A 27,219-nucleotide genomic window follows, 5' to 3' on the forward strand; every position below is an offset into this window, starting at 1 on the left:
TCGTCAAAACCGGTTCGGTAGCTAAGAATCACGCAGGCAGAAGACAACATGCTCCGGAGGTCCGAGCAACACACGTGCTACAATCTAGCGAGCACTTTGTTAGGGACAGGTGAAACCGCGTTGGAAAGGGATGTTTGCTTTTCATTATATTTTTTTATTTCAGGAAAAAAATGTATTCATTTGTATTCATAAAAATTGCAATTATAATTACTTAACCAATTATAGAATCAAATAAAAACACGTAGAATAGTTTTATGTTACTAATATTGTTGTACACATTTTGTATAAACTAGTTAATTGTAATAATTATATTATTTGTAATTAACAATTAATACAAAATTACAATGGTTTGTTTTAGTCATGTTTTTGCATTTGATGTAAAATACGTTTATTAAACAATTCACTTTCACGTTCAATTGTATCATTTATCATTAATGTAATTAGGGGCAACCGTTTATTTAATACAATCATCAATATACTGGTTTATACAGTACAACTTTGTATTTAATTATACATTACGTCACATAGCCAAACAGCAAACGAATGTGACTAAACGAGTTTAGTCGCTAGCAAACCGGGAATGAAAGCATCTACCCGTGATTATCGTGCCAAGCCCGATAGGTAATGCGGATGACGTAATAGAGATGACATTATTTAATAACGCCGCAGGATGCAGAGCTGCACCACACCACTCACGTCTGACTGGCACTCGATCATGTACCCGCTCAATAATGCAGGTAAGATACTTCCATTCTGCATTGTCATTATAACTTTGCATTTTTTGGTATTGGTATGGTATCGGGGTCAGTTATTAGACAGGGCCTTCGGTGTCCTCATCAGAATCACTCAGTCATCCTGAAAATGTAGCCGAATAATGGAACTGAGGTTTGGCCAAACATTTGCACACATGCCAGTGCAACGAGACGTCTCTTAAAATGGGGTTCCTTCATTTTATACAAATGTTTTTCATTGCATGTACCATATGTGACTTGGCATGTCACACACACGGCTCAGCTAACTATAAGAAGCGGGTAAGAAGAAGTGGTTCAATTATACTATATCGTCAACATGTGCATACATATCAAAGTTTTTTTAGTCCATGTTTTAGAGCCGACGATACACACACACACACACACACACACACGTATACGGTAGATATCTATCTATCTATCTATCTATCTATCTATCTATCTATCTATCTATCTATCTATCTATCTATCTATCTATCTATCTATCTATCTATCGATCATGACTGGTCCCCAACCACCGGTCCGTGGACCGGAACCGGGCCATGAGGCATTTGTTACCGGGACGCAGAGAAAGAATGACCAATTTCTATCATTTCTGTTGTATGGCAATTCACGTGTCAATGTGTTCTATTTTGAAAATTGACCGTCTCTCCTCCGCCGCAACAGCCGCGCGTCTCAATTGACACGTCGAGACTGCACAGAACGCTTCCGTTTTTTCGGTCCCGCCCGGCTCGAACGCTTCTGTTTCCGGTCCGAGCGGGCTGGCTAACGGCGGCAGAGCTCAAAGAAGGAAATCATTTCATAAACTAATTCAGCTCATTACGTTAACTGAAAAGATTTGTTCTTTTGAACGAAACGTTCGCGAACGAAACAACACTATATCAGGAGTCCTACTTAAAATACGGGTTTTTCGCAACAGTTAACTCTCACGCACCAAGTCCGCTCTGATACAGATACTACGGTCGTAGGTTGCTGCTCGACATAGGCAGAACTACTTTTACGGAGTTCAAAGTCTACTCTCATTGAGAAGCTACGGAACTGCAGTCTGTTCTGGCTGCCTACAACAACTCCGAGCCCTACTCCTGCATCGCGCCCACAGTGGACGCGCAACGAACGGCGAAGGACGAAGCAGAAGCGAGGCAAGCGTGTGTATGTGTGTGTCTGTATATATACAACCCCAATTCCAATGAAGTTGGGACATTGTGTTAAACATAAATAAAACAGAATACAATGATTTGCAAATCATGTTCAACCTATATTGAATTGAATTCACTACAAAGACAAGATACTTCATGTTCAAAGTGATAAACTTGATTGTTTTTAGCAAATAATCATGAACTTGGAATTTGATGGCTGCAACACGTTCCAAAAAAGTTGGGACAGGTGGCAAAAAAGAGTGAGAAAGTTGAGGAATGCTCATCCAGAACCTGTTTGGAACATCCCACAGGTGAACAGGCTCATTGGGAACAGATGGGGGCCATGATTGCTTCCCTGAATTGCTCAGTCATTCACAAGCAAAGATGGGGCGAGGTTCACCTCTTTGTGAACAAGTGTGGGAGAAAATAGTCAAACGGTTTAAGGACGATGTTGCTCAACGTACAATTGCAAGGAATTGAGGGATTTCATCATCTACGGTCCAGAATATCATCAAAAGGTCCAGAGAATCTGGAGAAATCACTTCATTGGAATTGGGGTTTTGTGTATATATATATAATATATGCACGCCATCCCAAAATGCCGAATCTTAACCGGTCCGCGGTGCAAAGAAGGTTGGGGAACACTGCTATACCAGAAGAACTTTTCCCGGTTATGTATTTACTCCTTCCACATATTACCATGCAGGACTTGGGAAGGGTTTGGAGACCATCGCTCCTCTGGTCCGCTCTGTGGAGGAGACCCCTGATCCGATCCCTGCCGACGTACGAGGAACCATTCCCCACTGGATCAATGGCAGCCTGCTCCGAAACGGCCCGGCAAAGTTTGAGTTTGGAGACACGCAGTGAGTTCAATCGTGAAAAGCAGTTTTCGGCTGGATTTGCAGGTCCAAGTGCTCAATTCTGATTTAGAGGCCATCTCCATATCTATTTACATGCGCATGTCCAAAAAGTGACCCATATATCATATTTACATTTAACAAGTGGAACAACCCAGTTGCGCAAACACCCAAATTGTACATAAAAGGGCATCAGCGCTGGGCAGCGACAACACGAAGGTAAAAATTCATACATAAATGATACTGATGATATTTTCAGTGGTGGGAAGTAACAAATGTTCCATTTCTGTACATATTTCTGTGTGAGTATTTACTTTTCTGACTTTTTACATTTGCTACCTGAAACAGATATTTGTACTTTTTACTTCTTGCTTCGGCAAGATCGGCTTGTTACTTTTTTCAACCGCTACTAATAACGACACGTAAAACGGATCGACTGTAAATAGAGAGAGGTAAAGTCAACCACAGTTGACGTGGAAAAAAGACGGCGAAGGCGGCGAACTGGAGGAACATGAAGAACGGCACATTACGAAAACGACGCAAGATTTTTCCCATCCACGGCCTTAGTTAAGAGAATTGTTTGACGTTGTCCGCTCCAATAAGGATTTATGGCAAATGCATTGTGTACCAGCCTAAAAACAATCAGATTATGATATTGAAAACAATTCCATCTCATCTGAAAAAAAAATTCTTAGCGAATTTAGCATTTTTTGTTTTGTCAGTACACAACATTCGTAGAACAATGAGGACATGTTGTTTTGACGGCAAAAACCTAAGCCAATGCAAAAGGGCCTATCTCACTGGCGAAGACGTCGCGGCGACTCAGGAGACTGAAATATTTTTGGGGCGCTCTCGCCGTGGCGACGTCTCACGGAGACCAAGTTGCCCAGAAGTCGCCGTGATGTGTCCCCTCAGTCACCGGCAAGTCTCCGAGACGCCACAGAGACCTCACGAGACGTCTCCCCGGTCACGGACTGAATTAGTCTCTGCGACGTCACCGAGAACTGCTGGAGACTCCCAGAGACGGCACGATAACGTGCTTCTACTAAGTACTGAGCAAAGGGTCTGAATACTTACGGCTGTGTGATATTTCAGTTTTTCTTTTTTAATAAATCTGCAAACAATGTCAACAATTCCATTTTTTTCTGTCAGTATGGGGTGCTGTGTGCACATTAATGAGGGAAAAAATGAACTTAAATGATTTTAGCAAATGACTGCAATGAAAGATTGAAGGGGGTCTGACTACTTTGCGTACCCACTGTATGTCAGTTCATGGGCCAACACCGTAATGCCTTTCCTCCATAACAGCTTCAACCACTGGTTTGACGGGATGGCCATGCTCCACAAGTTCAAGATAGAGAAAGGCCAGGTGACGTACATGAGTCGCTTCCTGCGCAGCAACGCCTACAAGAAAAATAGCGAACAGGACCGCATCATGGTGTCAGAAATTGGTACTGTCAGCATGTCCGACCCGTGTAAAAACATCCTCCAGCGATTCTTCTCTCGCTTTGATATGATAAGTGAGTATCAACATATCAATCGTATTGTTAGTACATTCTGCTGATCTTTTATAGGACAAAACAGCTGAAAAACTGTGATTCTTTATCGATTTAGGGATCAAGACATCTCTGAATCAGTGGCTTAATTACACAAGACACAGTTTCAACTAACCAAACTAGTTCACTCGATTCAATGCACCTAACTCATATTAGAAGAGTTACGGGAAAGCCATTTTGTGATTGAGCCCCAAGGGACAGAGAAGCATGCTTGGAGGAGTTTGGTGTGGAAGAAGCCCATCAAGCATCTTTGGGATACATTTAGGGAACTAGAGAATGGAGCAGTCATTTGTTTACCAGCTGTCTCAGAGTAGTGACCTGTGGAATGCCAGAAAGATGCCAATGTGCACTGGCTGCAAGCTTTAACTATAAGAAACATGGTCACGTTGAGTTTTTGTCTGTTCCAGAGCCAACAGACAATGGCAATGTCAACATTGTGAAATATAAGCGAGACTACTATCTCAGCACAGAAACCAACTTGATGCACAGAGTGGACCCAGAGAACCTAGAAACACTGGAACAGGTAGAAATATACACTGTCGACGAAGTAAGAACTCATTAAAAGTACAACAATTTAGTATCAAGGTACAACATGTCCATCACGGATAAATCAATATTTCTGTGTTTGTTTCGACTGGATGAAGTTGATGTCTTCAAACGTTTGGAACACAGCTTGTTCTCAACAAGCCCACCGCACACCCAGCGATGCCACTCAATGCTACTCAACTACAGTGTTCACTTATTGTGGATTCAGTGCATTTTCATATTCATATTGCACATCATTCACCATATCGCGGGATTTTGAGTCTATGCTGAATAATTTTTTTTTCTGGTAAAATAAACATTTCCTAGCCTAAAACATTCAACTGCAAAAAAAAAATATATATATATATATATATATATATATATATATATATATATATGTCTATGAAAACACATTACAAAGAATAAAATGTACACAGTGTACAGTACTACTGTGCATTACTGAGTTTCAAGGTGATTAAGAGCATAGAAAGTACGACCACTTAGCGGGCGCCTTGGGGACCTGTCTAGTCCCTCAGGTCGTAAATCATTTCCCTGGGATTTCCATACGAAAGTCCACACAGGAAGGCTGGAGCCAGGATTTGAATCCCGAACCTCAGAACTGTGAGACAAACGTGTTAGGCCACTGTTCTGCCCCATATTAATAATTACTGAACTGTATAACAAAAGGCGGCACGGTGGACGACTGGTTAGCACATTTGCCTCGCAGTTCTGAGGACCCGGGTTCAAATCTGGCCTCTCCTGTGTGGAGTTTGCATGTCCTCATTGCGTGGGTTTTCTCCAGGTACTCCGGTTTCCTCCCACATCCCAAAAACATGCATGCAAGGTTAACTGAAGACTCTAAATTGCCCGTAGGTGTGAATGTGAGTGTGAACGGTTGTTTGTTTACATGTGCTCTGCGATGGGCTGGCGACCGGTTCAGGGTGTAGCCCGCCTCCCGCCAGAAGATAGCTGGGATGGGCTCCAGCACACCCGCGACCCTAGTGAGGATAACCGTTACGGAAGATGAATGAATGTATAACAAAATATCAATCATTAGTGATCTCAATGAAAAACTGAACTGTCCATCATTATTGCTGCTATGGCCTTGTAGGTTGACTGGAGCACGTTTGTTGCCGTTAATGCAGCATCCGCCCACCCTCACTACGACCCTGATGGTACCAGCTTCAATATAGGCAACTCCTATGGAAGAAAAGGTAAGTCGCTCCACCAAAAGTATCTTCACATTGTGACAAGTCAATGTTTAAAACGAGACTTTATTGATCTTTTAAACAAACAAGTATAAACAATTTTCTCTCTGGACTTTTCTTTCCCCTTGGTTATGGAATTGGGAAGTTCACCAGACTGAGTCTCCACATCTGGTTTTTATTGACAATTCTAACCTTTTCTGGAGCCATTTTCAGCCAACATCCACCACATCATCATCCACAACAAAACCATAGACCAAGGGGCGATTCTAGGATCAGAGGTTTTGATCTGCTGCGCTCCTGGCCAGGCATAAAGAATTTCAGATCGATTTTGTATCATAAGAGAAATATATTGTAACATATTGTACCCTACTAATTCCAGGGGGACGACACCTTGCATGACACAACACCTAACTTCTCTCATTCCAGTCCAAACAGAGGACAGTGGTACTGTCTGAGCAACTGAAGCATTTCCTAGCTCGAAAAAACACCAGCACAACATTAACCCTAACCTATGGTTAAATGCAGCAAATATAAAAGAAGTATGTAAGGTGCTCTATACAGAATAAAGGCTAATGTGATTGATTGAACATTGTGACTTGCTCAGGAGCCACGTACAACATCATTTGTGTACCTCCTGAGAAGTCAAACGCAGAAGACACCCTGCAAGGCGCCAAAATTCTCTGTTCAATCGAACCTGCAAACAAGTTGCAGCCCTCCTACTACCACAGCTTCGGTGAGTCAGCACATGGAGGCTGGTACAGCTGGTGCTTCATCTGAACACCCCTCTACCCTCCAGCCATGTCGGAGAACTACGTGGTGTTCATTGAACAGCCAATTAAAATAGACTTGATGAAGCTACTCACATGCGTAATGAGGGGCAAGGCGCTCTGTGAGGCCATCTACTGGGACCCCAAGATGAAAACCGTCCTGCACCTCATCCACAAGCGTACTGGCCAGGTGAGAGGTAGCAGTCAGAAACGAGCAATCTCCAAATTGGATATTAGTCTGATAATGTGCTCTCCTCTCCTCAGGTCAGCCATGTGAAGTACTACACCAAAGCTTTCGCCAATTTCCATCAGATCAACGCCTTTGAAGAGGATGGGTTCTTGATGCTGGACCTGTGTTGCTTGGACGACAGCCGAGCGCTCGACATCTACTTCCTTCAGAATTTACGCAAGTCGGGGGAAGCGCTAGATGAGGTCAGGTCGCTCTAACGGAAACATTTACTCATTGCTCCTCTTAATTCTTTGTACATTACGTTGATCTGTTTATATACACAGAAAGTAAAAAAGTACACAGGTGGTATTCTTTCCATTCAGGTGTACAACAGCATGAGCAGAGCTCTCCCTCGTCGTTTTGTTTTACCCCTTCACGTGACCGATGACACGCCGACTGACCAAAACTTGAATACTCGTCCTTCCAGTTCAGCAACGTGCGTCAAAACCAGCAACGCTAAGGTAAATTGGGATTCATTTCTCGCTACTTAACTCTTTGAGTATTTTCTGGCACAGCAAAAACAGACACACAAACTGTAATCCATGCCTTTATCACATCTTGCCTGGATCTTGCACTCTACTTTGGAGTCAGCCAGTCCTCCCTTCAAATTTCTCCAACTTGGTTTAAAATGCTGCCTCTCGGCTCTTAACTGGAAAACGTAAAAGGCAGCACATAAGTCCTATTCTGGTCCCTCCACTGGCTGCCCATGCACTTCAGAGTTCATTTGAAGTTTTCCAATCCCAAAATGGTCTCGTTCTGCCTTACGTCTCTGACCTGCTCCAACCCTACACTCCTGCCCCGGTGCTTCAGGTCAGCTGAGCCGCTGCTCTTGGAGGTACCGATGTTGAAGCGGAAGCGAGAGGGGATACGCCTTTTTCTGTGTTCCTTGGCCTTCAACACTGCATGAGACTCTCGTGTACTTATGTACTGCACTGTTTCAGCTACAATTGTTTTTAAATTGCACTCAAAAGACTTCAGTTGAGTTCAGTTATTTTAGGTATTAATATGTATGTATTTCAGTAAATCTGATTCGAGAGTCAGCAATGCAACTTTAACCAGCAATAAAAGTAGACATCCATTACGTATGCGTCCATTTTCCCAAAGGCTTATCCTCATTAGGGTTGCGCAGAGACATAGATGAAGTTAAGCCAAAACAAAACTGTGTCTTCATTTCCTTCAGTCCTTAAACTCGCAGCTGACACCAGCTGAACCCATAGACTGAAGTTGTGCTGACTGTGCATTGCTAGTTGATCCGCTCTTTGTCATCAGGTGTTCTGCCAACACGAGGATCTCCACGGCGATGACCTCTACCAGTACGGCGGCCTGGAGTTGCCTCACATCAACTATGAGCGATACAACGCGAGGCCTTATCGTTATTTCTACGGTTGCGGCTTCAGACACCTGTTTGGAGACTCACTTCTCAAGATGGACCTGAACGACAAGACGCTAAAGGCGAGTACATGCTATGTGTGGCCTTTCCCATGATGCAATGCAACTTTGTTCACAGGAACACAATCTGTGTCAATAATAGAGATTCAGAGGTTTCTTACGCTGCTGTCAAACACTTTCACTTTAGTAACCATTTTATTTGTGGCTGCTAATAAGACAAGACTGGCAGTTTGACTCCTAATGCAACGGTTCTTGTCACTAAAACACAACATAAACAACAAACCTAACACAGAAACACAAGCCACAAAATACACAGAGGATGGCATACAGTAAGTCTATTCAGCCATATTTTCATTTTAGGGTGAGGCGTATGCTTCCTCGGTGACTCAAATGAAGGAAAGAGAAAGTAAATTCTTCTAGCCTCTGCCAGTCGAGCAGTGAGTATGATATTTCCGGGTGCATAGAGAATGATTTAAACTGTTAGGAATTAACAGTCAGGCTCATTTGCATTCCAGGGCAAGGTTCATGCTTTTTTCATGAGAAAATAATTTGTACCAAATGCACTACCTAGCCACAAAGTTGTTGTTTTTTTGTAATCTCTCTAACAAACAGAGACAGTTTACCAATATTGAGCCAAACAATACCTGGGTCTTTCACATGTAGCAAAGGTGCTGATGATGCTTAACATTAATATGTTAACATTCATAAACCTGCTATAACTCATTGTGCAGCTCTGGCAGTGTTGTTTATTTACATTATCCAATTGCCCAACTGGCATGTGTTTACCCATGCATCAGTTTTAATCTCAAAAGGTAGCACATTTACATACAACAGTATCTTGCGGTTGATTTACTCAGCATTCAAAGTGACAGAAGACGAAGTGGGATACTGAATATCATATAGCCCTACTAAAAAAACGGTGTACAGTCACTGGTTTATTACTTTTGGTTTGGAGAAAAAAACTGCAACATCAATATGCAAAAACAAACAGATAAAATGTCAAATACCAGTACTTACAGTAGATGGTGATACAAGTAGAGTTTAAAGTTGAACAATTAGGGCTATTTCTTTTTGCAAACGCTTTAGTAAAAAAAAATCATTCAAAATAATCTCACTTAATCCAAGCATTTGCATTTTTTTATGTTCTTCTGTTCTTTCCCAATATGCCAGGCTCTGTTGACCGTTACAGTAATTGCTGCTCTAAGAAAGTACGACTGATTCCAATGTCAACTCAGGTCTGGTACCAGAAGGGCCTCTTCCCATCGCAGCCGGTGTTTGTGCCCTCACCGGACGCCGTGGAGGAAGACGACGGGGTCATCCTCTCTGTGGTTCTCTCCCCTTCGCAGGTAATATGTTTGAACAAGGCTGAATATTGTTTCAATGCAGTGTGTGCTTTTTGTGAGCCAAAAGTCAACTACATGTAACTTCAATCTGCACAAGATAACATCGCCACTGCTTGGGAACCATTGCACTGATGTGGCATGAGCGGATCCTCTCGTACTCAATATGTTCAAGGAAGAATCTCGTCGTTAATATTCATCAGCACATTCACGTACAGGAGAGTGAAGCCCCACCCACACCTCTTTGCGATTTACCATTTGCAAACTATGTGAAAGGGACAGCTATTCACTGAAACACTCACCTATTCGCCACGATCCACATATTTTTGTTGTCTTTCTGCAACACCACAAAATTCCATATCTGCTCTTTCTATGGCGGCATGTTAGCGGAGGAGTAGCTAGCATTGGCCGCCAGCTGCTATCCTGCCATCTCGATAGCAAACAGCAGCGTGATGGAAGATTCCAGTAGAGGTCCAACAGGCGGGCGAGACTCCTTGTGGGGTTGACGCCGCAGAAAGCGAGGCGATAAACTCAAAACGTTTATGCAGATAAAGTTCCAGATGGCTATTGGCAGTGGTAGAAGCTAGCTGGTAACAGTTAGGCTCAAGGTACAGCAAGTGCCAAACTAAAACTAAAGAGATGTTTGCGATTTAGTATTTATTAAAAAAAATGAATGTATCTGTGTATCAATGAGTCCAAAATGTAATCAAATGGATAATAGGAAAGTAGTCATTGGTATTTTTACTATTTGCGTAGTAGCAACATACACACAAGCATCCCAGTGCATTTTTCTTGAAATCAAAGTAAAAAAATCTTTTTTACTTTGTCTTTTGTTTTTTTGTTTTTTGTTTATTTGGGGGGGCTCATAGTTTGTGTGTTATCCTAAGGGTTCAAACTATTAATGTAGGCAGTTATAACATTTTTAGTACAGGTTAAAGAGCATCAAACTGAAGCAGAGTGTAATATAAATAATACTTTAATACTACTTAACAATACTTTTGAAAACAAAACGATACAATTTGAGTTTCTGAAAATATGAAAAGGTGAAAGATTGAGGCAAAAGACGGTCACACCAATTTGGTGTGTTTTTAACTTATGCATAGATGCGATCAGGCGCAGACTAATTTAAGTGAGTGGTTAAGTGTAACTTAAAGCCACTGAACGGTTTCTAGACAGGTTGCTGCTCTCTCCTGCTTCGCAGTGTCTCGTGAAATAACGAGTCCTTTGTCACCGTTGCTTTTTAAGGATCTTTATTTCACACTGTTAGCTGCTGGTCTTCAGTGTGCAACACGGAATTCCAAATGGTGTCCACATTTTTAGAAACTCAATAAATCACAAAACAAACATATACTTAGCCTGGCGTCCTTTCGTGAGTACTTACGAAAACAACAACAACAACAACTTGTGGTACGTGCTAGCTAAACACCGAGAGCTTGCCAATTATGTACACGTGACAGAAACACGACCCCTGGTGGACAACTTAGTGTCCTACATGCCTATACACGGCCCTTGCGGGGGCACCTTGCATAGTAATTCAGAAATGTACAACAGGGAGACAACATGAACACAATTGACCACAATTGTATTGTATTTATAACATGATATAACACATTGATCTGCAGTCTCTGGTAGCAGGTGAAGTTTCAGTCCTCTCAATGCTACTAAAATAGTCTGCAAATGCGCTAAGGGCACAAATCCTTTCTTATCCTGGAAAGTGTCCAAAAATCTTTTGAGTTGGCAAGAGCCTGACGGGGTAGAGCATAGAGGGCTTCATTGTAATATCTCTAGGTTGTAGTCTTTTTTTTGGGTTCCATTTTTGCCTTCCCTGCAGCAAAGGTAGGTAGTCCCGTAGCCACCGTTTCCAGAACCGATCAGAGATGTACTGAACTTGCTTCCATCTTCGCTTTCCATACATGTCACGTGGTCCGAACAATCCTTGTGGCAATGATGGTTTTCCTCACAAAAGGAGGATGTGGTTGGGCTTGAGTGGCTCAAGATCATTTGACAGTCTGGCGATGTGTATGTATGATTTATATGAAGTCTTTCCTAATCCAATATTTGCTGTGGAATAACTGCCATGAGATCCCTTCTCACCAAGCAAATTACACGTTCCCCAAACCCACCATGATGTAAACCTGCTAGAGGAGTGGAGCACCGATTGAATCCATTCTGCTGCAATGCTCCTTGCGTCTGCGTATGATGCAGAGCAGCCAGAGCCTTCCTCAGTTCTCTTTCTGCTCCTATGAGGTTTGTCACATTGTCACATTGGAGGTGAACGACTTCACCTCTCCTTGAGATGAAACGGAACAACGTTAAAAGAGGCACACATCTGTGTCCACTAGGTTAGTGGTAAACTACAACGTGTTCCGACTTCAGCTTGCATGGCTGTATCGGTATTGTACGGCACTCATTTTCTGGGTTCAGATTAGTGTTTTAATGAGTGACAATCAATCAGCATCATATCAATATGTCTTGAAATAAACACTGTCTGATGATTACAGAAAGGTTTGTGCAACTCTCAAAAGTAGCATTACACAACACGAGTGGTGTGCGGTCCGGTCCACCCCACAAAAACCTTTTGGTTTTCTCTCTCCAACATTAGAATCAAAGCACATTCATTCTGGTTTTGAATGCCAAGACGTTTGAGGAGTTGGGAAGAGCCACTGTGCCTGTCAACATGCCCTACGACTTCCACGGTGTCTTCAACGCATCTGCTTGAATGTTACGTCTCCTCAATAATAACATTAATAAGCATACTACAGTACTCCAAAAGCACAATGACGTATTACTTCTATCATGATGGTACCGAACTGATTTGCTGCCGTATGCCTTGATGAGATACACTGCTTTGTTACCAACGTGATGCATATGAATACAATTGAGGACCAGGTTTATGTTTGAATTACCTGTGCATAGCTTTTGTATGAGCACAAAACTGCTAACGCAACACAAGCCTTCTCTATATGTGCTTTTTAATACACATCATTTGAATGCTGCACTTTTTTTTTTTTTTTTTGCTCTTTGTGTATCTTTTGTATAAAATTTAGAATGCTCTCAAATCCTCATTGTCTTTATTTACACACAGAGAAAGTACTCTTTTTCCAAGCAAAAGCATCGGTTACTGCACAATCCCTGCTATTTTTCATGTTATTTTGTTGATCGATAATACATTTTATGCATGCACTATAGAAAATAAGAACTGACAAATGCACAACACAATTAGGCTACTTTAATACTTTAACATTTTTTACACATTATTTAAAATAACTGTATGGAAAGACAGTTTTAAAATAATACCCCTTACCCTCGTATAAGAGCAAAAATGTGCCAAAACGAGAAGGATTGCAAGCATCTGCTCGCGGTGCGTCATTTAATCATGTTGCCAGTGCCAGACGTGAGTGGGTTACGTAAAGCTGTTTGTTATATAACCGCGCCGCCGCAGGGCGCACAACGGAGCGCCGCACGCCACTTGCGCCTGACTGGCTGTCAAGAGCGACAGTACGTTTGGATTCGTCCACTACGAACATGGCCCCGGTCGATGATGCAGGTAAAACGCTTCTTATTCGGTTGCTAATTGCTTTGTTTTTGGTGAGGATAAGCGGATGGATCAATTCCAGGGTTCAGTGAAAAGGGTGACGTGCCTACGATGATGGCTTGCTGTACTTTCTCATCACTAGCCGCTAAATGAAAACATGTTTCAGATACACTTTGCTTGAAGTTATTCTACTTGAAATTGCAAGTGCTCTTTACGACTGTAGATGAACGCAAAGAAAGCATATTTTACCATGTAGCATGTTTCTATTGCTTCTTGGATACATATTCAACCATGAAATATTGTTGTCCCGGTGTCACATGTGCAGGGTGTCCATAATGTCTATTAATCATTTTTACAATTTTGACAGACTTTGTGGACACCCTGTTAATTTGTGTAGTGTACAAACTACTAATAATGTCTTACTGTAAAACTACACTCTTGTGTACTGTATAGCTAACAATTATTGTCCCACTTTGAACATATTTTATTATATTAATGTAAAACTAAGGGTATAGTATTGCTGTTTTGTAACTGTAACCTCTGTTTACTGAGCATGTGAAGAATAATTGTTTAGGTAACTATAACACTGTTTGGATGCACAAGTTATATTGAACTTAAACTTTCCACGATTGCTGTGCAAATGTTTACACATATTTGACACATCTGACTAAGACTAATTTAAATACCATTTCGGTCCCAATGTTTAGATGCACAAATAGCCTACTGCTTATGTATAACTGAATAAAACACTGAACTGTACATTTACAGGTGTGTCTCAATAAATTAGAAGAAACATCTGCAACAGGTGGCAGACAGTCCACATAGAAAAGTCCACAAAGTTCAGTAGTTCAATTCAAAATGTGAAAATCATGCCTTATCGTCAACAGATACACTACCTACAGAGGTGGGAAATGTTGGTTTTCAATGTTGGTTTTCGGCCTTGCCGCTTACATGCAGTGATTTCTCCAGATTCTCTGAAACCTTTTGATGATATTATGGACCGTAGATGAAGAAATCCCTGAGTTCCTTGCAATTGCACGTTGAGGAACATTGTCCTTAAACTGTTGGACTATTTTCTCCCGCACTTGTTCACAAAGCAATTCAGGGAAGCAATCATGGCACCCACCGGTTCCCAATTAGCCTGTTCACCTGTGGGATGTTCCAAACAGGTGTTTGATGAGCACTCCTAAACTTTCTCAGTCGTTTTTGCCACCTGTTGCACAACGTCCCAACTTCATTGGAATTGGGGTTGTAGTTCTTTCCGCCAATTTGGAATTGGAATTGGGGTTGTCGTTCTTTCCAAACCCTATGGGGGGCACAAGCCAGTGCAAACTGTAGGCCGGTCCCAAGCCCGGATAAATGCAGAGGGTTGCGTCAGGAAGGGCATCCGGCTTAAAACTTTGCCAAACAAATATGAGCGTTCATCCAAAGAATTCCATACCGGATCGGTCGTGGCCCGGGTTAACAACGTCCGCCACCGGCGCCGTCAACCTGCAGTGCGCCCTTGGAAATTCAGCTACTGTGGGTCGAAGCCAAAGAAGAAGAGGTGGAAAGCTGCTTCTTTGTCAGAAAGAGAAGATGAAAGCACAGCGCCTAGAACTGAATGTGGGGACTTTGAATTTTGGGACTATGACAGGAAAATCTCAGGAGTTGGTTGACATGATGATGAGGAGAAAGATTGATATATTGTGTGTCCAGGAGACCAGGTGGAAAGGCAGTAAGGCTATAAGTTTAGGGACAGGGTTTAAATTATTTTACCATGGTGTAGCTGGGAAGAGAAATGGAGTCAGGGTTAATTTAAAAAGAAGAGTTGGCTAAGAATGTCTTGGAGGTGAAAAGAGGATCAGATCGACTGATGAGGCTGAAACTTGAAATTGAGGGTTTTATGTATAATGTGATTAGTGGCTATGCCCCACAGGTAGGATGTGACCTAGAGGTGAAAGAGAAATTCTGGAAGGAGCTAGACGAAGTAGTTCTGAGCATCCCAGACAGAGAGAGAGTCGTTATTGGTGCAGATTGTAATGGACATGTTGGTGAAGGAAATAGGGGTGATGAAGAAGTGATGGGTAAGTACGGCATCAAGGAAAGGAACTTGGAGGGACAGATGGTGGTAGACTTTGCAAAAAGGATGCAAATGGCTGTAGTGAACACTTTTTTCCAGAAGAGGCAGGAACATAGAGTGACCAACAAGAGCGGAGGTAGAAGCATGCAGGATCTTGTGCAGACACTGTAATCTGAAGGAGGCTACCGACTGTAAGGTTGTGGTAGGGGAGAGTGTGGCTAGACAGCATAGGATGGTGGTGTGTAAGATGACTCTGGTGGTTGGGAGGAAGATTAGGAACTCTGGAGTGGCAGAGAAGTATGTTAGAATAATACAGAACATGTACGAGGGCAGCAGAACAGCGGTGAGGTGTGCTGTAGGTGTGGCAGACGAATTGAAGGTGGAGGTGGGACTGCATCAGGGATCAGCCCTGAGCCCCTTCTTGTTTGCAGTGGTGATGGATAGGCTGACAGATGAGGTTAGACTGGAATCCCCGTGGACCATGATGTTTGCAGATGACATTGTGATCTGCAGTGAAAGCAGGGAGCAGTTGGAGGAACAGTTAGAAAGATGGAGGCATGCACTGGAAAGCAGAGGAATGAAGATTAGCCGAAGTAACACAGAATATATGTGCATGAATGAGAGGGGTGGTCGGGGAAGAGTGAGGCTCCAGGGAGAAGAGATAGCAAGGGTGGAGGACTTTAAATACTTGGGGTCAACCGTCCAGAGCAATGGTGAGTGTGGTCAGGAAGTGAAGAAACGGGTCCAAGCAGGTTGGAATGGGTGGAGGAAGGTGTCAGGTGTGTTATGTGACAGAAGAGTCTCTGCTAGGATGAAGGGCAAAGTTTGTAAAACAGTGGTGAGGCCAGCCATGATGTACGGATTAGAGACAGTGGCAACAGGAAGCAGAGTGCAGGTGGCGGAAATGTTGAGGTTCGCTATCGGAGCGAACAGGTTGGAAAAAAATAGAAATGAGCTCATCAGAAGGACAGCCAAGGTTCGATGTTTTGGAGACAAAGTTAGAGAGAGCAGACTTGGATGGTTTGGACACGTCCAGAGGAGAAATAGTGAGTCTATTGGTAGAAGGATGATGAGGATGGAGCTGCCAGGCAAGAGAGCTAGAGGAAGACCAAAGAGAAGGTTGATGGATGTCATGAGGGAAGACATGATGGCAGTTGGTGTTGGAGAGGAGGATGCAGGAGATAGGCTTACATGGAAAAGGATGACGCGCTGTGGCGACCCCTAAAGGGACAAGCCCAAAGGAAAAGAAGAAGTTCCTTCCGGGTGGTGGGAATGGGCCAGTCAATGATTGCTTGGATTTTGGCAGGGTCTGGTTGCAATTGTATTGTTGAGGTGTACAGCACTAATGCATAACCAACAAATGTTATGTGAATGTTTTAAGATCCCACTATTTACATGAAATATACATATGGTAAATAAACAGTATTGCAAATAAATAATCAAAAGATGGATAAATATTGCATGAGCATGCACAAATGAACTGTGCCGTTTCTACAGAACCGCTTGCATGCAAAGACCAGCTGAGAGAGTCTTAAGATGAATTCAAATCAGATGTCTTCTTTCACAAAATAACTCTGCTTTGAGAGTTGCCTTCCTGCCGCAAAGCCACTTTTACAGCATCACACGTTTATCCCCGATGTGAGCAAGCTCTCTGCTCCGCCCAAACATTCGATACAGTTATTATTCAACATTGTTTCCCAGATTTTGTTCTGCAACTGCTATTGTGGAAAACATGACTTACTGCCTGGATATGTGCTAACACAAAAACCGGTTTTGTCCCATTTATTCATGACTCTACATGAACAGAAGAGAAGAATTTTCCTGGTTGCAGAATATATACATATTCCATTCTTCATAACATGTTTTGATTTGCCATAAGTGTGTGCAGAAGACGCCAACAACGAGGTGAAGGGAAGTACTACTACAGTACTGAAGGGTTTGGAGACCATCGCTCCTCTGGTCCGCTCTGTCGCGGAGACCCCTGATCCAATCCCTGCTGAGGTACAAGGGACAATTCCCCCTTGGATCAGTGGCAGCCTGCTCAGAAATGGCCCGGGAAAGTTTGAGTTCGGAGACACTCAGTGAGTTCCACCAGTCCTCTGTCTTAGACTGGATTTACACTCTTCATGTGCCCAATTCTGCAGATGTCCCAACTACATGTTGACTCAACAAGCGTCAACAAGCGTCAACACTGGGCAGTGACAACAGAAAAATAAACAATAATATATCCATTACACACATATTAAATGTTAAATAATCTTTACTTGGCCTGGGCTGACTGAAGTCAGAATCAAGTTTGGGTTGTCAGCTGGGGACACCAAAGAGGGGTCGTACTGCAAGAGGATTTAACATTGAAAAGCAGCAGTAAGTGTCACAATCCGGAATATCTTTATGATTAGTTGCAGTTACATTTTGAATAGTTGGAATTGTCATTCAAGGTATCTGTGACGTAATTGTGACAAAGTCGTAATGACAGATATGTGCAACATCAAATAATGTCACTTTTGCCATTCATGTGTATGGGGTTTGTCATTACCGATATCTAGAATTCCGTTGCAAAGAGCTAGTGAATTACGGATATCTGCAAAGGAATTGTAGATATCGGTAACTTCAGTTTGTGATATCTACTGCACCATTTGGACCAGTCATAATTCCAGTCACATATCCAATTTCATTTTGCGTACCGGTTTTGGCAGGTAAACCTTGTTTACGATATCTGAAAGGGGACTTGTAGATATCCTCACTTGAGGTGAATTAAGTATACTGTATCTTGGACTGGAATTATGACTAGTCAAAATCAAATAGTAGATATCTCAAACGGGATTTATAGCTATCAGCAATTCCGTTTTCAGTGTAAATTCAGCCATATTTTCAGTATTTTTCAGTTTGAGGGCTCATACAGTACCTTCATGCCTTTCCTCCACGACAGCTTTAACCACTGGTTTGACGGGATGGCCATGCTCCACAAGTTCAAGATAGAGAAAGGCCAGGTGACGTACACGAGTCGGTTCCTGCGCAGCGACGCGTACAAGAAGAACAGCGAGCGGGACCGTATCATGGTGTCAGAATTTGGTACCGTCACGATGCCCGACCCTTGTAAAAACATATTCCAGCGATTCTTCTCTCGCTTTGAGATGATACGTGAGTTTTAACATGTCAATAGTATTCTTGTCAGTACATAGTGCTTATCTTTTAGAGGGTGAAATTTGATGTATCAAATTAAACAAAATGTACTGTGGCCAAGACAGGTCACAGCAATTGCAGATGCCACAAAAAAAAAATGGAAACGCTACAACACATTCAAACCACAACATTAACGTACACCAAAGCGGTGGCGTGGCACATAACGTAAGGGTATGTTGCTGGTTGCTGGTTCATATCCCCTGCCCCGTATGTTGTCGTTACGTCCTTGGGCAAGACACTAAACCCACATTGGCCTACAAATGAATGTGGTTGGATGTGCGGTGGTGGTCGGAGGGGCCGTAGGGGCAGAATGGCAGCCGCGCGTCCGTCAGACTGCTCCAGAGCAGCTGTGGCTACACAAGGCCTCCAAAATGAAGGGGGTTGGCGTCCAATCAGAGTGTGAGCACCCGCCCTTGATAAATGGTTTCCAATGAGGAAACTCCATCGTAGGAATCCTACTCTTGTGAATTGATAGCATCTGTGAGAATTACAATTATTTTGGATCCATCCCTTGTGACGCATGCAAGCATGTTATAATGCAGTGGCTAAATGTCCTAAAACGTTTGGCCCATTTTGTGTTTGTGTAAACTTCGGTTGCAAAGTCTATCTGTGATTAAGGTAACTATCAACTGTGGGTTGAAACAGAATGTGCTGCAGGAGGAAAACTAGAGGAGGGAGCAGACATTTGTTTACAAGCTGTTTAGAGTAACGACCTGCAGAACGCATGCAGCAGACTTCCACTAAAAGAAGCGCGCTCACACTGAGTATTTGTCTGTTTCAGAGCCCACAGACAATGGCAATGTCAACTTCATCAAATACAAGGGAGACTACTACGTCAGCACAGAGACCAACTTGATGCACAAAGTAAACCCAGAGAATCTAGAAACATTGGAACAGGTATAAATATACTCTGACATCATTAAAAGTGCCACATCCCTCAATAAATGCAATTTAGTGTCTTGCTAAATTTTGTCTCCAAACTTGACAAACATAGTAGGTTGACGAGTGCTCAATTTCGGTTCGAGGTTCACTCGCAACATGGTCAGTCACAGCTACTTTTGAATGTTGATGACTGTCTGCAATAAGGCTGGCTGCAATTCCACATGTCGAATCGCGAGTGAGTGAGTGAGTGAGTGAATGGCATCGCGCAGTGCTCGGGGATCAACGATGCAAAGCAACAGATGTTCACAGCCAGGTTATATCAAATGATCTTCCTGTCAAATATACAGTATTTCTTTCTGTGGATGTATCCTGGAGAAATTTGCGAAGGGTGCGCGATCGTCTTGAAACCCGGTGACAAGATTGAAAAATGACCTTTTATTATCCATCATTCACACTCACATTCTTCAGATACCCTGAAGTGCATGTTTTTTAAATTGAATTGAATGACCAAAATCTGAACTGTACATTATAATTGCCGCTGTGTTATGTAGGTTGACTGGAGCAAGTTCGTTGCTGTTAACGGAGCCACCGCCCACCCTCACTACGACCCCGATGGTACCTGCTTCAATATGGGCAACTCCTATGGAGGAAAAGGTAAGTCCTTTGCATTCTGTCTTGCCAACTTGCTGGCTCAACTCTTTGCATCTGACAAACCCCAAAAGTATCTCCATGTTTTGACACGTCGAGACTGTGACTTTTTCAGGAACCACATACAACATCATTAGTGTACCTCCTGAGAAGTCAAACGCCGACGACACCCTGCAAGGAGCCCGAATTCTCTGTTCCATTGCGCCTGCAAACAAGTCCCACCCCTCCTACTACCACAGCTTCGGTAAGTCAGCGCGTAGCAGCTCGTACCGCTGGTGCTTCCATCTGAACACTCTTCTCCCCTCCAGCCATGTCGGAGAACTACGTGGTGTTCATTGAGCAGCCGATTAAAATAGACCTGATGAAGATAGTCACGTGTAAGATGAGGGGCAAGGCCTTTTGCGACGCCATTTACTGGGACCCCAAGCTGGAAACCATCCTGCATCTTATTGACAAACATACAGGCGAGGTGCGAGCTCGCAGTCAGGTTTGGCGGCTCACCCGATTGGAGTCTAATAATGCGCTCTCCTCTCCTCAGGCCAGCCCAGTGAAGTTCTACACCAAAGCTTTCTCCAACTTCCATCAGATCAACGCCTTTGAAGAGGATGGGCTCTTGATGCTGGACCTCTGTTGCTCAGACGGCAGCCAAGCCCTCGACATCTACTCCCTTCAGAATTTACGCAAGTCGGGAGAAGCGCTAGATGAGGTCAGCGCGCTCTAACAGAAACATTTACTCATTGCTCCTCGCGTTAATGCTTTGCACATTACAGGATAGTAAATTACACATAATGTGTAACACATAACACTACATCTGATTTCTTCCTATTTTCAACAATTTTTCCCATAAGAAAACATGTAATTATAAATAATCTGGGGGGGAAAAACCCGATCAACTCGACAGCCCATGTTTAAGGAAAATTTTAACATTTGTAACGATCGAACAATTGCAAAAATGTATAACCACAAATAAAATTAATATTGGTTTGGTCAGAACACGCCAAAGTCTATCACTAACCTATGATAATACAAGAGTAAAGTCAGAATGACACTAAATATTTGGAGGAAAAACACTTCTAGACCATAACTATCCATCCATCCATTTTCTGAGCCGCTTCTCCTCGCAAGGGTCGCGGGCGTGCTGGAGCCCATCCCAGCTCTCATCCGGCAGGAGGCGGGGTACACCCTGAACTGGTTGCCAGCCAATCGCAGGGCACATACAAACAAACAACCATTCGCACTCACAGTCACACCTACGGGCAATTTAGAGTCTCCAATGAATGCATGTTTTTGGGATGTGGGAGGAAACCGGAGTGCCCGGAGAAAAGCCACGCAGGCACGGGGAGAACATGCAAACTCCACACAGGCGGGGCCGGGGATTGAACCCCGGTCCTCAGAACTGTGAGGCTGACACTCTAACCAGTCGTCCACCGTGCCGCCACCCATAACTATTCAACAATCAAATGAAAAACGTTAAGTACGGTGGTAAATAAGGAATGCGTTCTTCTCCCACATGAGGATGTGGTCTTATGCCGCTGCACAAACTAGTTCCGTTTGTAACGTCAAAGTGTCGTTTGCCATAAACTAAGAACCATTAATACCAAAAAAACAAAGGCATAAATTCGTCCATCGTCCAAGTTTTTTCACATTCATGCTGTCACACAAGTGGAAAGAAAAACAGTGTCACCACTGTAAAACATAGACAGTAAACATTCTACCTGAACTTCTATAATAAGTGACGACGTCGTGGACAAAAATATTTGGCACCGCATCTGCTATCGTCACATAATTTGTTCCAATAAAACTGGCTAATATTCTTCAAAATAATGAGTACTGTTGAAGGAGATTTGGTGTCATTTTGAATCGCTTTTAAGGACTTTCATAAATACACACATGGCCTTGTTTTTCATCCAGGTTTACAAAGACATGAGCAGAGTTTTCCCTCGCCGCTTTGTTTTACCGCTTCACGTGACTGATGACACGCCGGCCGACCAAAACCTGAACACTCGTCCTTCCAGTACAGCAACATGTGTTAAAGAGAGCAACGCAAGAGTAAGTTGAAATCAATTTCAAGCTACTTAACTGTCCTTCAAGAAGTTTTTTTTTTTTTTTAGATATGGATGTATATATATATATATGTGTGTATGTCTTCATTTTCAGCTTCTGTCCTAAACCCCCGGCTAACACCATCTGAACTCAGACCGAATATGTGCTGACTACACATGACAATGACTAGTTGGTCTGCTTTTTGTCATCAGGTATTCTGCCAACACGAAGATCTCCATGGCGATGACCTTTCCCACTACGGCGGTCTGGAGTTCCCTCACATCAACTACGAGCGATACAACACGAGGCCTTATCGTTATTTCTACGGATGCGGCTTCAGACACATGTTCGGAGACTCACTTCTCAAGATGGACCTCAACGACAAGACGCTAAAGGTGAGTACATGCTATGTGTGGCCTTTCCCATGATGCAAAGCAAACTTGTCCACAGCATCACATAAGTAACAGCGATTCAGAGGTTTCTTATGCTACCGTCAAACCGCTGCCGTCCTCACGGAGTGTGCCCAGGGCCCCAAAAAGGGTAGCTCGGCGCGCTGGCGGGATGCCCTGATGTGGGGAAGGGTCCGATGCGTCCTTGTCACCTCGTGGTGAGGTGGGGCGTCCTAGCTGGACCAGACAAGAGCCCAGCCCGGGGGTAGCGCTGGCCTTTTTATGGGTGGGGGGGGGGAGGGGGTTTAAACCCAGTGGACTAAAATATGAATTATTGGATTTAAGATAACGAGACCATTTTCCCACTTTGCATTGTCCCGCGCCCATCCTCTTTAATCCCTGTAACGAATGTTTCAATTGTATGTGTTATTTGTAATATTTATCTGTTATCGTCATGTAAAGTTGTTAAAATATTAGATCCCCTTCAAGTCCAGTGAAGACTGTGATCAGTTAATCCAGGTTTGCAGTGGCCTTCCGCCACCTGTGGGGGTCGCTCGTACCCCGTCCATTGTCCCAGCCCGGCTGGGCAGGTGTCGTGGCACGCAGCAGGAAGGAGACGTCTTTGTTGGTGAGCCTCTTCAGGCTGGCTGGTGGTGGAAGTTAATTAATTTAGCGTTCTGGTGCGAAACCAGTGTCTTTAGTCTCCGCTTTGATGCTCCTGGTGCCGGTAATTCACTTAGCGTCGGCGTTCGAAAGCAGATGCCTGTGTCTCACTTTGATGCTCCTGGCTTTTAATTCACTTAGCGTCTGTGTGCGAAGTTGAATCTACCTCGGCGGGGAGCGCGGCGGTAGCCCGAGATTGGGGTGCTGGGTGTCATCTTTAATGGCATGCCCGTTACAGAGTGTTACAGCAACACTAAGGACCCTAATTTTGAACAGATTTTTGAAATCTGGCGCGGCGGATTGCGAAACTGTGCGCCATGGTCGGGTTAGACCAGTTTTGGTAATTTCCTAGATGAGCACAACCCGGCAGATGTGAGGGTAAGTGGTTCTGCGTCACTGTGGAAGTGTTTACAGCAGACTTCATTCAGTGCCAATCAAAGCGGCTCCTCTCATTCCCTATAAATGGGACACAATGACAGTCTCCACAGAAACATCTTTGCGCACAAGAGGATGATGTTTAATCGCAGCGTTCCGTGCGTGATCGGAGCATTGTCACCTCTGGCCGGTGTGGCAACTGACAATGTGAGCGGGTATACAAAATGTGCTTATGATAACCGCTGGCGACTGAAATATGTCCGCCTTTGCCCCAGTCAAATTCCACCAAATGGCGTTACACCGGCAGTCCGACCACCCCCTCCCCGACTGCCCCAATTGCCCGTATCAGAACCTGCCACTGAATGTAATAAAAGAGCAATGTATATTTTCAAAATGCTATCTTTAACTTATAACTGAAATGTTGATTCAATCAACATTAAATCAATTGTGTTATTTATTCCCCTTTATGCGATTGGCTGGCAACCAGTTGAGGGTGTACCCCGCCTCCTGCCCGATGGGATGGGCACCAGCACTCCCGCGACCCTTGTGAGGATAAGCGGCTCAGACAATGGATGGAGGGATGGAAGGATGGAATAATGGATGGATGGATGGATGGATGGATATTCCCCTTTATGGTTTTCAAGCTCAAAAGGAAGCACATTCATGTACAAGCGCAGACTGGTTGATTTACACAACAACCCAATTATCAAGCATTAAGGGGGATACCGAATAGCCGATGCGCCTAATAAAGTCAAAAAATAAAATAAACCAGGTTACTATGCATTTTCTAGAAAAGTGTCATCTGGTTTATTAATTTAGGTTAAATAGAAGCAACTGCAATGTGCAAAAACTAATTTGTAGCGGAAGAACAAAAATAAAACAGATAAAATCTCAAAGTTATAAAAATAACTTGAAATATACAAACACAGACTATTAAATAAAATAAAATGTCAAGGAAATACTTGGCTAATGATGTTATTGAACAGAGGTGACAAAAATTGCTTCAGTGTCTTGGTTTCAGGTCTTAAAATCATAAACGCTTTCGCAAAAAAAAAAAGACTTTTGCATTGAACTTTGTTTTATGTTCCTCTCTTTTTCCTCAGTTCTCCAGGCTCTGCTTAGTATTAATTGCTGCTTTTCATGCCCACGTGACCTCAGGTCTGGCACCAGAAGGGTCTCTTCCCGTCGGAGCCGGCGTTTGTGCCCTCACCGGACGCCGTGGAGGAGGACGACGGCGTCATCCTCTCTGTGATTCTCGCCCCCTCGCAGGTAAGACGTTTAAAGAAGACTCAATACGGTAATAATCAAAATAAAAGTCGACTACTTTCAGTGTCAATCTGCACAAGATCCTCGCCATTGTGTATTCTTGCACTGATGGAGTACTAACACTATTTAACAATACTACTGAATAGAAAATACAATTACAATTTGTGAACATATGAACAGGTGAAAAGAAAATGGTTGTGACTTTTGCATTGACGTGATCAGGCTCAGACTAATTAAAGCATCAGTACGAAATGTCATTAAGTCAGAAGACAGAACTTGAATTTACTTGCAATCAAATTTGATGACTTACTGTCAAATGACAGTAGAGACAGCCAATAATTCGAGTTGTATACAGTAAGTATGAAACATTATAATGCTATGCTATGATATGAGGAAAGACTTCCAGTTAAATGGAATGAAAGAAAATGGGTACAAATGTTAAAAACAAATGAATGAGGTAAGTCTGCGTCCTCTGTGAAGGGAATCAGCCACACCTTTTTTTTTTTTTTTTTTGCATTAAATGTATTTATTTTTACATATAGGGGGTCCTCGGCCATGACGGTATTGACGTTTCACTGTTTCAAATGATGCGCAATGGACCAATATTGATAACGGACTAATGCGCAGTAATGAAATGCTTCCAAATGGAATGAAAGAAAGTTACATCGTACTGGTATGTCGTTATTATAAATACGATAATAAAGGGGGTTCTCGGTTTATGACAGTCCCAATATAAGACATTTTGAGGTCACGAATGCCACGCAGCATGAATGTCATCACGCAGTACTTATTATTATTATTTTTTTTTATTGGATTGTTTTATATTTATGGCCTAGAGGTGTTTTATTTACTGCATTTACGTAGCGTATGTACAGTACCGGCATGGGATAAACTACATCCAACTTACTTAGCACTTAAATTTGGGTTACTTTGCCGCCATAGAAACAGAACTCCGAGTACCCTCTATAGTTTTTTTTGTTGTTGTTGTTGTTGCTTTTCTTGAAGTTACAACAGTAAGAAACAAAAGACCAACAAAAAAAAAGGCTTGTATTGATTTTCTGGGTTCAAATTAGTACTTCAATGAGTGCCAATCAGCCTGATAATTTGAGCGCTTCCAAAAGTTTGTGCAGCTCTCCCGAGTAGCAGAGTCTGGTTTGGTTTTTCCCAATATTTGTTCTTTGTTTCCTCCCCACGTTAGGATGAAGGCACGTTCCTCCTGGTTTTGGATGCCAAGACGTTTGAGGAGTTGGGCAGAGCAAATGTGCCTGTCAATATGCCTTATGGCTTCCATGGCGTCTTCAGGGCATCTGCTTGAATGAATCTGTCCTAACATGTTTTCTTAATAACGATATTCATAATATTAACTACGTTGACTGATAACTTTTATAATGATGGTACTGGACTGATTTGCTGCTTAATGCCTTACAAATATATTTTGCTGTTACCAACCGGATGCAAATGAATACATTTCTTATAGTGTTCAGTTATTATTATTATTTTTTTAAATTCGTTGCACAACTTTTGTGCGACCACAAAACTGCCATAGTTTGCACCAGGAAATGCCAACGAAAGCCTTTTACATATACATGTCTGTTTTGTTTTTTTAAATTCAATATCATTTGAAAGTTGCTTTTTTTCACTTTGACTTTGTTATAAAATTCTGATACCATTTAAAACCGTATGATTGTCTTTATTTAATCACACAACGAAAGCCTAAAGAACAAAAGGATTGATAATGCCTGCAATTTTCATTTGAATCATTATTATTATTTTCCGCAATGGAAAGACGACAACCGCCGTTGGGGAAACAACATCGGGAGGCTCCACGCGTACGTAGCAGTTTATGTCTACTGAACCGCCGACAACATTGCAAGATTGTCACGGAAGAAGCGGCTTGGCATGGATGCTGTAGCTATGTTATATCATACAAAGAGAGGAAAACAATGATAACAAGAGTGAAAGGAGAGAGCGGCGATCGTATAGGCCAAACTCAGGCCCGGGGGCCAAATTTGGCCCACGAGGTTAATATATTTGGCCCGCAAGACCTTATCAAATGTGTTTTAGAGCTGGCCCGCCAGTAAACAGCACATGCGCCACTAATATTACAAATCCCAGAATACTTTGCTAGTGTGTCGGCCCATCAGTCTAGACCGTTCTGTTGCAGTCGTTAGCAACTATGCTAGCGGTCTCCTCGAGCCAATTTACACTTCCCCTTCCCAAAAATGGCCAAACGAAAGATGGGAAAGGGTTCACTTCCAAGACAGGTGGGAGGCAGATTGTCTGTTGACTAAAGTAAAAGACAGACCGTGTTGTCGTGTGTGGAGCAACGTGGCTGGAACAAAGGATAGAACATCATTGAATTCAGGGTTGTTGTTTTTTATGCCCTTTATCAACTCCTAGGCAGGGAACGTTAAAAG

The 27,219-nt window shown here is 42.9% G+C and overlaps 2 protein-coding genes across 5 annotated transcripts; both read left to right on the forward strand.

Annotated features, from left to right (window-relative positions):
- Positions 1–33: 33 nt before the first annotated feature.
- On the forward strand, positions 34–14,050 carry LOC133467700 (carotenoid-cleaving dioxygenase, mitochondrial-like). Its single transcript, XM_061752857.1, has 13 exons — positions 34–59; positions 670–737; positions 2,592–2,748; positions 4,051–4,262; positions 4,706–4,821; positions 5,935–6,037; positions 6,636–6,764; positions 6,828–6,988; positions 7,063–7,230; positions 7,351–7,488; positions 8,297–8,479; positions 9,652–9,762; positions 12,359–14,050. Exons 1-13 carry the CDS (start codon positions 49–51, stop codon positions 12,473–12,475), a joined length of 1,674 nt encoding a protein of 557 aa, XP_061608841.1. The 5' UTR covers positions 34–48; the 3' UTR covers positions 12,476–14,050.
- On the forward strand, positions 13,178–26,478 carry LOC133467698 (carotenoid-cleaving dioxygenase, mitochondrial-like). 4 transcript variants are annotated; one of them, XM_061752847.1, is made up of 12 exons: positions 13,178–13,303; positions 17,233–17,434; positions 18,283–18,494; positions 19,318–19,433; positions 19,970–20,072; positions 20,182–20,310; positions 20,375–20,535; positions 20,605–20,772; positions 21,978–22,115; positions 22,322–22,504; positions 24,695–24,805; positions 26,001–26,478. In XM_061752847.1, the coding sequence occupies exons 1-12, from the start codon at positions 13,282–13,284 to the stop codon at positions 26,115–26,117; spliced, it is 1,662 nt and encodes a 553-aa protein (XP_061608831.1). In that variant the 5' UTR covers positions 13,178–13,281; the 3' UTR covers positions 26,118–26,478. The 4 variants fall into 4 exon arrangements, with proteins under 4 accessions (XP_061608831.1, XP_061608830.1, XP_061608828.1 ...); XM_061752846.1 differs by having other exon boundaries at positions 20,375–20,772; positions 24,640–24,805; XM_061752844.1 differs by having other exon boundaries at positions 20,375–20,772.
- Positions 26,479–27,219: the final 741 nt, after the last annotated feature.

The sequence above is a fragment of the Phyllopteryx taeniolatus genome, chromosome 17, assembly GCF_024500385.1.
Source record: "Phyllopteryx taeniolatus isolate TA_2022b chromosome 17, UOR_Ptae_1.2, whole genome shotgun sequence".
NCBI lineage: Eukaryota > Metazoa > Chordata > Actinopteri > Syngnathiformes > Syngnathidae > Phyllopteryx > Phyllopteryx taeniolatus.